Here is a 12,312-nt window from a genome sequence, read left to right as displayed (position 1 = left end):
TTATAATTTGAATGATGTTCAACAAGAACAAATGCAGTGTACTCGGGAAGAAGCAAGGAGTTTCATACAGTCACTTTCCATTTTATATCTAGGGAGGAGTACTGCAGAAAAGCATCTAGGGGTCCTGGTGGGCCACAAGCTAAATCATAGAATACTAGGACTGGAAGGGACCTTGAGAGGTCATTGAGTCCAGTCCCCTGCCCTCATGGCAGGACCCAGTACTTTCTAGACCATCCCTGATAGACATTTATCTAACATACTCTTAAATATCTCCAGAGATGGAGATTCCACAACCTCCCTAGGCAATTTATTCCAGTGTTTAACCACCCTGACAGTTAACTTTTTTCTGATGTCCATCCTAAATATCCCTTGCTGCACTTTAAGCCCATTGCTTCTTGTTCTATCCTCAGGCCAGGAAGAACAAGTTCTCCCCCCCCCCCCCCCCCCGTGACATCCTTTTAGATACCTGAAAACCTCTATCATGTCCCCCCTCAATCTTCCTTTCCAAACTAAACCAGCCCAAATCTTTCAGCCTTCCTTCATGGGTCATGTTCTCTAGACCTTTAATCATTCTTCTTTGCTCTTCTCTGGACCACCTCCAATTTTTCTACATCTTTCTTGAAATGTGGTGCCCGGAACTGGACACAATACTCCAACTGAAGTCTAGAAGAATTATCATGCTCACAAAACACTTGTTAAAGCATCCTAGAATCATGTTTGCTTTTTTGCAACCGTGTCATACTGATTCATATTGAGCTTGTGGTCCACGATAACTCCCTAGATCCCTTTCTGCCATTCTCCTTCCTAGACAGTCGCTTCCCGTTCTGTGTGTGAAACTGATTGTTCCTTCCTAAGTGGAGCACTTTGCATTTGTCCTTATTAAACTTCATCCTGTTTACCTGAGACCATTTCTCCAATTAGTCCAGATCATTTTGAATTTGACCCTATCCTCCAAAACAGTTGCAACCCCTCCCAGCTTGGTATCATCTGCAAACTCTCTGTACCGATATCTAAATCGTTGAAGATATTGAACAGAACTGGTCGCTAAACAGACTCCTGAAGAACCCCACTTGTTATACCTTTCCAGCAGGATTGTGAATCGTTAACTACTTTCTGAACAGTTATGCACCCATCTTATAGTAGCCCCATCTAAGTTGTATTTGCTTACAGTCTCACAGGATATTCTTATCAATAAACTATCAAATGCCTTACTAAGGTCTAGGTATGCCACATCCAATGCTTCTCCCTTATCCACAAGATAATCCTATCAAAGAAAGCTATCAGATTGGTTTGACATAATTTGCTCTTTACAAATCCATGCTGGCTGTTCCCTATCACTTTTATTATCTTCCAAGTGTTTGTGGATGATTTCCTTAATTACTTGCTCCATTATCTTTCCTGGCACAGAAGTTAAACTGACTGGTCTGTAGTTTCCTGGGTGGTTTTTATTTCCCTTTTTAGAGATGGGCACTGTATTTGCCCTTTTCCAGTCTTCTGGAATATCTCCTGTCTTCCATGATTTTCCAAAGATGATAGAGGAGGTATCTGAGCCTTTAGCTATCAACTCCTTGCATATTCTAGGATGCATTTCATCAGGCCCTGGTGACTTGCAGACCTCTAACTTTTCTAAGTGATTTTTAACTTGCTCTTATCTTCTAAACCTACCCCCCTTCCCACTAGCATTCACTAGGTTAGGCATTCCTTCATCAGACTTCTCCGTGAAGACCAAAACAAAAGTCATTAAGTATCTCTGCAACTTCCAAATTTACTGTTACTGCTTCTCCCTCCTCACTGAGCAGTGGGCCTACCCTATACTTGGTCTTCCTCTTGCTTCTAATGCATTGATAGAATGTCCTCTTGTTTCCCTTTATGCCTGTAGCTAGTTTGAGCTTGTTTTGTGCCTTTGCCTTTCTAATCTTGCCCTGGCATTCCTGTATTGTTAGCTATATTCATCCTTTGTAATTGGTCCTAGTTTCCATTTTTTACTCCTTTTTGATCTTTTAGATCATGCAAGATCTCCTGGTTAAGCCAAGGCAATCTTTTGCCATATCTTTCCTAGGCAACAAAATAGCTTGCTTTTGGGCCCTTAATAATGTCCCTTTGAAAAACTGCCAAGTCTCTTCAGTTGTTTTTGATCTTGGTCTTGCTTCCCATGGGACCTTACCTACCAGCAATGAGTCAACCATTGCAAAAAAAAGCAAACATCTGCTGAGATGTATTAGCAGGAGCATTGTGAGCAAGACAAAATAATACTTCCACTCTGCTCCGTGCTGATTAGGTCTCAACTGGAGTATTGTGTCCAGTTCTAGGTGTTACATTTCAGAAAAGATTTGGAGAAGGTCCAGAGAAGAGCAACAGTGAATAAAGGGCTAGACAACATGATCAGTGAGGGGAAGACTGAAAGAACTGAGTTGATCTCTTACCGAAAAGAGGACAGAGGGGGACAACTGCTTTAACATTCTTAAAAAGCTGTCCTAGAATCACAGAGCCAAGGTCCAGCCCTCTGCCCAAGGCAGGACCAATCCCCACTGTCATGAGGGAGACATTTGACACCTTTTTTCTTAATCTTTGATAGGCCAAGAAGCTATGGGTTTAAGTTGTGGCAAGGAAGATTTAGGTTTATAACTATCAGGGTAATTAAGCACTTGAACAAATAGCCTAGGGAGGCTGTAGAATCTCCATCATTGGCAATTTGTAAGAGCCAGTTAGACACTTGTTAGGCATGGTCTAGATAATCATGGAACTGAAGGGGACTTGACCTCTGGATGTCCAGTCCCCTGCATGCATGACAGGACCAAGCACCATCTAAATTCTCCCTAACAGGTAGGGGTGTGTGTGTTTAACATGCTCTTAAATCGCCATCATTGGCGATTCTACAACCTCCCTAGGCAATCTTACAGTCTCTGCTAGAGCAGTGCACTTCAGAGCCCCAGCCTGACCCTTCTGGACACCCTGAGGCCCCACACACACAAATTGTCCAAGGTGTGGGCATTGCCCACTTTTCATATGCTTTGATAGACTTTTTTTTTTCCTGGGAAGACCTTTACAGCCACTCCTAAGCACCTGCCTTTGCCAGTGGGGTTACTAACTAGAAGACTCTGAACTCCAGACAAGGGAGAAAAATTCACTAAACTGAAAATGGAGGCTTCAAAGTGGCTCACAGGACCACTTCATGTTATAGTTCTAATGATCATGATATGAATAGTCTCGAACTATAGTTGTGGAAAAATAACTGACTTTTTTTCCAGAAATTTTGAAAAGGTTGCAATTAAACTGAAAATACTCACTGTACCCATATTAAAGCAAACCTCTGCCTTAGAGTACGGATGTAACCGATTAACCCTCCTCCCCCGCTTTAAATGCAGAGCTGGATCAGGAACCGTGCAGGTAGCCCAGCTCAGTTTCGACTTGCACTGGGTCCAGGAGGTCAGACCCACCTCCCATAGAGGGACTGCTGCCACTCTGTTACTGGGCAATGAGCAGCTGGTCTGCAAGGGGAGCTGGTCTTTAAACCAGACTAGTTCCCACCTGGTACCCCATGCTGCTGCCTCTGATACAGTGGCTGCCAGCCCCATGCCCTGGGACTATAGACTAGTCGGTTAACTGATGAGAATTCATGAGGTTACTCAATTATTCAATTAACTGATATTTAACATGCCTAATAGACTTGCACTACTCTCTTGCAAAACTTCCTTCTTGTGCAGCCTCTCTGTAAGATGTTCTCAAACTGTCAACTCGATGGTGTCTTTCCAGAAACTTTCCACCATTAACTGTTTTAAAGGCACTTGGAATAGGTTACTTATTCACAGGGCTCGACAAATAATGTAATCTACTTGCCCATGGCGAGTAGATTACAACCCGGAAGAACGGGCGCAGAGCCATCTGTGCATGTGCAGAACGATTTGCGCATGCGCAGAGCACGGAACCGCGCGGTTGGTGAGCGGGGCTCGCCGCCACTTGGCGAGCCTTGCTTATTCAGATGAAGGATAACATCCCCATTGAATATCCTGAAGCCAGCTATCTAATCAACACTAAAATATACCTATTGTCTGCTTTATTTTTTTTAGTTGATAAGAACGGTGATGTCTGTATTTCCATTCTTCATGAGCCTGGAGAAGACAAATATGGCTATGAAAAACCTGAGGAACGCTGGCTTCCCATCCATACAGTGGAAACTATAATGATTAGTGTTATTTCTATGCTGGCAGATCCCAATGGTGACTCTCCTGCTAATGTCGATGCAGCGGTAAGTCTCCTGGCTTTTCTAATTACAGTGCTGCTATATGCAGTAGGAAACTTAGAATGGAGTAAGTACAAAAATCTGAAGGGCATCATTTGACTTTGCTTACCAGTCACCTAATATTATGTTGCACTAAGACTCTATTCTTGCCCAGTAAAAATGAACACGCAACAAAGCTTAATAGTTAGTCTTAAATGCTAGAGTCTCAAATTCAGCTCCTTTTCCAGAACTTTACCAGAACTACTTAGTTGTTAGAAATTGTGGAAAGAGTACTAGATGTAGTGTTAAAAAAAAAAAAGTAGAAACCAGAAAAGTCAGGTACACAATGTTAAATAGTCATTTAAAAAATGAAACTCTATTATGCACTATTATTCTGCAGTTGAATGCACAGGAGTCTTCATGGCAAATGCTAACCTCCTTTGGAAGTGGGCATTGGTTGTACAGACTATTACTTGTCTTTTCCTCTACCTCATACTTAACATCTTTATTTTTGTTTGGTTGTCTGCCTCCAAAAGAGGGGAGAACATGAAGCCCCCTTAGAAGGCCACCAATTGATGGCTTGAGTGCCGTAATAATAATGAGACTTGTATATATTTTACACAGAAAAACCTCCAGCTGTTCTTGGAAAGAATGGCAGGGCCCCCTCCACAGGTGGACTGCCTGGTGTCTGTATATTACAGCTATCAACACATACACGTGCTAGAAGACAGACTTGCAAATCTAAATTAATCTCTCTCCAGAGACTCTGAGAGAGTGGGCTACTGATATCTATCACTCACTGATTAATGTCCAATTATAAGTCACTTTCTGTCCCTTAAGCCCATGTTTTGTAAAATGTGAACCAACAATCCATGTGGCCTTTGCTCTAGTGTTGTGCAACTTTTTTAAAAAAGTGCCCCTGGAATGGGCACAAGAACAAGACTGCAAAAACGAATTCTTAGCAATTAGTCAACATTCTTGTCCCCAGGGGTGGCAGCCAGTGTGCTCTGGCCCTATTCCTGTGGAGCACCCTGCGCTGCTGCCTCTGAAAGAGGCAGCAGCAGCACAGGGTACCAGGCAGGAGCCAATCCGCAAGGGGAGCCAGTTAAAAAACCAGCTCCCCTCACAGACTGGCTGCCTCTGGCTGCTATGCAGGGTGGCAGCAGGCCCTTTCCACAGGGGTCTGAGCTCCTCACGGACAGGGGCTGCTACCAGAGCAGCCTGTCCACAGAGAGCTTGGGCCTACCACAGACAGACTGCTTTGCAGCAACAGCCCCTATTCCCAGGGAACTCACTGGTTGCCACCCCTGCCCTCTGGGGACTATAGAGTAATCAACTAACTGCTAAGAATTCATACAGTTAGACAGCAGGTAATAGAGTAGTCGACTAACGCCCCTAATTTGTACATGTTTGCAGTGGCATCCCAGGTGCAAACTTTTTGCTTCCCTAACTACTTCTATGCAGCTCTTTACCTTTTGCCTACTATTTTGGAAACAAGAGAAATACTTGTCCTGGTGCACAGTCCACGTTCCCTTGCCACTTCTGGATTCTCAGATTGCCAGTGGGATTTTGCACGTGCACATCTGGGTTGTGGGTTTGTTTCTTGTTGTTTTTGTTCATGTCTGGCTATTGGGTGTATCTCTGACTTCCAGTATCCTCTAAATGCCATAGACAAATATGCTGTCTAACTGTAAGTCTACACTGCAACAGTATTTCAGAATAACTAGCACTATTCTGAAATAACTTAGTCTGTATCTACATAGCAGGCAGCTATCTTGAAATAGTGTCAAAATACTGTCAAGGTGGAGGACATATTTCAACTCCTGTAACCCTCATTGTATAAGGAATAAGGGAAGGCAGAGGAAGAGTGCTCTATATCAAAGTAAGTGCTGTGTAGATGCTCCCATTTGACATAGCTCAGTTTGTGTAGCTTCTTTCAAGTTAAGCCCTACAGTGTAGATGCACCCATGTATGTGGATAGCTAATAGTGTCTGCTTCTGCTCATGGCTTTGGTAGGCATCCTTGGACATCTGACTTATTTCACTGCTATCCATGAGATTCTGAATAGCAAGTGTAGTGCTGACACCAGAACTAAAGTTAATAATGTGAAAGGGAGTTGTTGATACACTGGAGAGGGCTCAGAAGGGTTATGAGAGTGACAGAAATATTGGAAAACTTGCCTTAAGCAAGCAGCTCAGTCTCTTTAAGCTAAAGAGATTAAAGGCTAACTTGATTATCTGTAAGTACTTACATTGAGAATAGAAATGTAATATAGGGCTTTTTATTTAACAAATGTGTACTGACCTAAATGGCTGGAAGCTGAAGCAAGACCAGTTCAGACCATAAAGCAGATCTCAACAGTGAGGGTGACTACTAGGCTTATAATGGAGAATCTACTGTGTGCAGTTAAGTCAAGAATATATGTTCTAGTTTTAAAACAGGATTTCCCTGAATTAATTCCCATAGTCTGTGTTCAGCAGGAGATCAGAATGGCCCTTTGGGTGTTACCTATGAATCTGCTGTTGCTTTGCATATGGCCTAGGACTGACCAAACATCTCTCTACATGGTTTTTAAACGTGGCTTCCGTTTGGAAAGAACCAGGTGGAGAGAAGGGGGTTGGGGTGTGTGTTCAGTTTTTCATTTTGTAATCTCAAGGGCTAAACTTCTTGATGAAAGCTTAAAATGTAGAAATGGCCTAGTTTAGGTCTCTATGGTTTTAGAGACCAGCTTTCCAGGAGCCTCAAGCTTTTTTCTTCAAGCATCGAAATGCCATGACTCTTTCAAGAACAGCTTGACTAGTTTTAAATACTGAGTCTTACAGAGTCAAACTTTGGTACTGGAAACTTATATGGAATTTCTTGCTGTAATCTTTTATTGTGGTACTAACATCAGTTGTCCAACTACTTCTTTACAGAAAGAATGGAGAGAAGACAGAAATGGAGAATTCAAAAGGAAAGTTGCCCGCTGTGTAAGAAAAAGCCAAGAGACTGCTTTTGAGTGATACTTATTCAGCAGCTAGTAGCTTCACTTTTTTCAGGGTAAGTAGTGATATCTTAAAGGAGTCACCTTCACCTCCATTAGTTTATAGTTTGCCCTGCAAGTCATCAACAGTACAAACCCTTATTCAGGCATAAATACCTTTCCCCTCTCTCGAGGCTTTGCTTTTTCTCTCCTAGTTTCAGCACTGCCAAAGACTACAAGGCTTTGGAGACACTAAATGTGTATGGGTTTTTCCCCTTCATGCATTACTCCACTAAGTTTTTTGCCTGGGTTGGTAATGTTCATGCTAGTTTTATTAGCTTTGTGATAATTAGGGTCCCAGGAGAGCCATCTAAGTCACTCAATTAGAGTGCACTGAAAAAATGTAATAGCCAATCCCAAAGCTGGTGGCTATTTACCAAGCCAGAACAAAACTGTTTCTATATTATTTTGGTTAAAAGTCCAAACAGTGCCCAGTACCGAGCCTCAGGCTTCCACCTAGACACCCAGGTTAGAAAGTTCTATCAGTCCCAAAGGATTGGACACACTACCTTCCAGGTTAAGAAAATATTTTAGACCTTGTTCCAAGCTCTCACTTGTAACCAGTACTTGTAAGTGAACTAAAGACTGTTGGTTAAAAGGTCAATATAAATAAAGACACAAGTTGAATTCTTGAGATTGAGATCTATAATAGAGATGATCTTTTAGTTGCAGAGAAATTTTTTCAGATCAGTCAACTTATAATAATGGGCCATGACTTAAGGATACCATGATCACTTGATCTCATCCTTCATGGCTTGCAACTTTCCTGGAGAGCATCCAATCAGATATGAGATGACAGAGGATCCTATCTAAAGGAGCATTATGCTTTTGCAGCAGTCTCTTGGCCTGGGAGAACATGAGGCTTTTGTTATAACCTTCTGTCTCCGAAACATTGTGGCAGTTAGCACAAGGTAACTGATCCATTAAACGATTTATGTACAGTTCTCCGTAACCTTAAAAGACACCAAAACAAAGTTTTAGACCAGGATTACTGTCCTCACAAGACCTGGGCCAACACCTACTGACCTAACAATGCAAGTTTGCATTGTTAAAGTTCTACTGGAATCTAATTCAACAGCCCGACTGTCACTTACACATCTTCCCAACAAGTTTTCAAAGGTTAATCCTGGGTCAGTCAGCCTATGAGCTGGCTAACCCTTTCTGGCCATGTGTCACGTTAATCCAGACTATCTTAATATGCATCCCCCCCCCAAGTCTGAGATTTGGTTTGGCTGTATTTTATACCAGTTCTCAGCAGTGGCTACAAATACATATTCCATTGCCCATACTAGTAGTAATACTACATGGTGCTTAACTACAGTAGCTCCTCAAGGAAAAGGAGTCGACTTGACAAACTGGTAGTCAGCAGTAATTCAGAGTGGGAGTTGAACTATTACATGTTTTAATTCTCTGGACTAAATATCCACTCTTATTACCAACAACCACAGGTTCTAGACTGAAACACCATCTTTTCACAGAGAATGTTTGGGTGTTTTGACCTTGTTTTTTTCAGTAGCTTGAAACAGAATTGAAATGCTAGTCTCTCTTCTGCAGAGAAGAGAGGCTGGGCTACTAAGCACAAAACCATTTTCTTTCTGTAACTGTCATGAGATCAGAAGTCTCAGGATGGAGAGGTGGTTAGACATTTGCCCTTAAGCAAGCTACTTAACATCCCCTTGCTCATGCAGAGAGCTAGGATTTAAAATGCAAACTCTTGCCAGATCTGATGTTGGACAAATTGTGTTGGAATGATCCTATGTATATAACAAGTTTTAGTGTTCTTGTCTCTTCACTGTTGTTGAATTATATCTGTGCCTGAAAAGGGATTTAGCCCTTTTTAACTTGCCAAGGAGTAACTTCTGTATTCAATTAAATTAGCTTTTAGAGTTTAGCAGTCTTGTGATAAATGGCTAGTTTGGCACAAATATTCCCTGTAGCCATTAAGCCACATCTTATCCACCACATAAAACTGGCATTCCTTGCATTTTAGTATCCTGAACCTAATTGTAGCAAAATTGTGCTGCTGAATGACCTCACTGTGGGAAGGGATTGATTGTCTTAACACTTAACTCTCAGCGAAGCTTTCACAACGTGGAACAATGTGTGCTAGTTGCACTTCTTGTTTCTTGACCCCACCACTTCTAACATGAAACTTCTAGAGAAGACTTGCTGTACTCAGGCTGCATAATTACTCAAACAGCAATCCCACTTGATACTGGTTCTGACCACAGCAAACAGCCAGGCATAATTGACTTGAAACTGAAAGGGCATGCTTGAGAGAAGTGGACTGTTCTTTAAATCTTGAAGATATATGGGAAATGTGTGAGTAACTTAGACCTGTAATTCCCTTTGATATTTCTCCCTTTGGAGGAAAGGTGAACAGAGCTAGAATATGGGAACTGTTTGTAGAATAGCAATGGGTATAGCAAATAAGGCAGTGTGTTGTATCCAGTGGACAATACTTTTTAAGCTATGTTGCCATACTGAATAAGTACAGTGGTGCGACTTACATTTGGCATGAACGATGCCCACGAGTAGAAGGAAGTAATGCTGATTACAGAGTAAGCTGGTCATCTTGTTTATGGAAGGCAAGTCCTCTTGAATTCCGTTTGGTGGCAGGGATGAAATCTAGCTTCACAAATAGACTTAAAGCATTACTGTTATAAAAGTGCGTGCTACTTTTATGCTGCTGTTCATACTCCTCTCCTGTAAAATACTACTAGTCAACTTCAGTCATTCAGAATCTTAAAATGTTTGCTTGCTTGCTATACAAATACTCAACTATGGACTCATCCTAGATGCATATGAGGAACCTGTGTGTGTGTGTGTGTGTGTGTGTGTGTGTGTGTATATAATGCACTCAAATGCTTACACTTGTACTAAAAATTTAACTGACAGAGGTTTAGAGCTCAAATGTATCTGTGTTGAAGCATTGCACTGATTAGATTCCTCTCCCTCAGATGACTGAGTGGTTAGTTCTAAACGCCAAGCAAGAAACACACAATTCAGGTAAACTGGTTTGAGCACAGACAACTGTAAATGACTCTTTTGGACTACAAGCACTGTTTCTCATCCAGGAGCAATTAAAAATTCATCTCTTTATCAATGTGCTAATGACTGTATTTTCTGTATTATTAGGTCTCCAATTGAGAAACATGGCACTGTTTTTTCCTGCACTCTACCCACCTATTGCTGGACTTCTGTTGTAACATGTTGGCAAAAACTGGCTGGAACTGGGCTGCAATAAACATGCCAGTTATCAATGCTGACAAGAGCCTAACAAGTGCCAACATAAGATGATTGCGCATTTTGAAATCTAATGAACTGCTTTAACCTTCAGGAAGAATTGTAAAGATGTGTACATAGCACAACATGATCCGGATAATATATATACTGTTCATGTACATCCACAAATACACAGTGTACCAAATAATGCTGTCTTGTAGTTAGGATAAAAATCGTGTACATTCTAAAAGATTTTAGCAAATTTTCTTTCCCTGTTCATTGTTTCTTATCAGTTTTTTAAAAAAACCTTTTGAAGCATGTCAAACTAAAACCAATTAGGATTAAAGATTTTTCCACTTTATTTTTCTTTGAACAATTGAGGCTTAATTAAAACTTTTCACTTGAAGTTTAGTATCTGTGTGGGGGGGAAAAAATACTCCCAACCTTACCCTGTAATCTCCTCAAAGGTTCAGATTTTCCTAATCAAACATTGAAAGGATGGATCTATAAGCAACTATCTGATACTGATGACCTTTGACCATGCAAAGGTTCTCCCCCTTTCCGCTTTTTGACTCAGTTGCACACAGTTCTTGGATTGGGTGTAGCAATAAAACTTCTGGCTGTGGAGCACCCTTGAGCCTGCTATTTTTTCAAAGGGCTGAGAGCTTTGGTTTGGAAGTGCTCAGTTGACTAAGTTAGCTCAAGATAGGATAAGCTGCTTTCTCTGGTTTTTGCCTCTTGTCTTTGTTTTTAAGTTTTTTGGATTTAAAAGGTATGCACATCTGTAAGCTTTCAAACTTCGTAAATTCTGGATTTGGTATCAGAAATACCGTTTCCCTTATCCCTATTCTCTCTTCTGTGGCCCTTCATATTTTTGCCTTCTATTCTTCTACTGCAGATTTTTCTCACCTAATGTACAAAGAGAATTGCGATGTATATTTTCATGTAATTTGATTTTGGAATTCTGTCACCTTCTGTAGTGAGTTCTTCCAAAATATAATTTTTTCCAATAATTTTGTGTCAAGCTGTGTTTCGGTTTTTTGTTCTTTTTTTAAGAATCTGATGTGTAGTTTAAGGCTTTAAACAGATTATGGCCTGAGTTGGTGCTTTGCTTCCCTGTTAGCACCCAATAGGCAGTCTTCAATAGGCAGTCTTCAAAAATAGACTTTTATATTTTAAACTAATGTTTATTGTAGAACCTGAAGGTTGTCATGAGGGGCCTAGTGGGCATGGCTTCTGCCCTGAAAAACTAAGGCTAGCACTGAGAATCTCAAGCAGTAGAAAATGAGTTCTACTTCAAGATTCAGAGTACTTGCTGCATCCTGCAATGAGACTTGGTACTACCAAATTTTATTTAAAAAACAAAACAAAACAACCCAACAGAGAAAGTAACAAGATTATTTATATCAAGCCAATTCTTCAATAATACTCATGGACAGTAACTAGTTCAACAGGTAACTTAATGGAAGGTGAATGGTGGGAGATGTGCATAAGAGGTGCTACATTGAAGTGTGGGCAGCAGAAATAAAATCTCTGCCGTAGATACTAGAATCTTGTGCCAAGCTATCGGTTCAGAGCCTTTTTTGATGGAAGTCCTTCTCTTTTTTTGGTCTAGTAAAGCCCCGGTCTAACCTCTAGAATCCTGTGTCCATCTTCGGAGGTGTTGGTTTTTTCTCGTATGCTCTATAGCAGTGACCTAAAGATGCATGTTTAAAAACAAAAAAGCATACTTTAAAATTCAAGTGAAAAATGCGATCTCTTATACAGCCACTTAGAAGCCTCCAATGAGCAGTAATACTTAATTACGTAGATCTCCACTGAAAAGTCTTTAGTGTATAAGACTTGA

The 12,312-nt window shown here is 41.0% G+C and overlaps 1 protein-coding gene across 3 annotated transcripts in view; it reads left to right on the top strand.

Moving 5' to 3' along the window:
* The window catches only part of UBE2G1 (ubiquitin conjugating enzyme E2 G1), a 45,542-nt gene extending 34,063 nt beyond the window's left edge, over positions 1-11,479 (top strand). For all 3 annotated transcript variants that reach the window (XM_075904368.2, XM_075904367.2, XM_075904369.2), the window contains 3 exons: positions 4,068-4,246; positions 7,135-7,258; positions 10,380-11,479. In XM_075904368.2, coding sequence (XP_075760483.1) covers positions 4,068-4,246; positions 7,135-7,221 — 266 coding nt within the window. In that variant the 3' untranslated portion in view covers positions 7,222-7,258; positions 10,380-11,479. The remainder of the gene's footprint in view (positions 1-4,067; positions 4,247-7,134; positions 7,259-10,379) is intronic.
* The last annotated feature ends 833 nt before the right edge of the window (positions 11,480-12,312 follow it).

The sequence above is a fragment of the Pelodiscus sinensis genome, chromosome 21, assembly GCF_052426305.1.
Source record: "Pelodiscus sinensis isolate ZL-2025 chromosome 21, ASM5242630v1, whole genome shotgun sequence".
Taxonomy (NCBI): domain Eukaryota; kingdom Metazoa; phylum Chordata; order Testudines; family Trionychidae; genus Pelodiscus; species Pelodiscus sinensis.
Note: the sequence above shows the minus strand (reverse complement) of the source record. Positions and strands in the feature narration are given on the sequence as shown.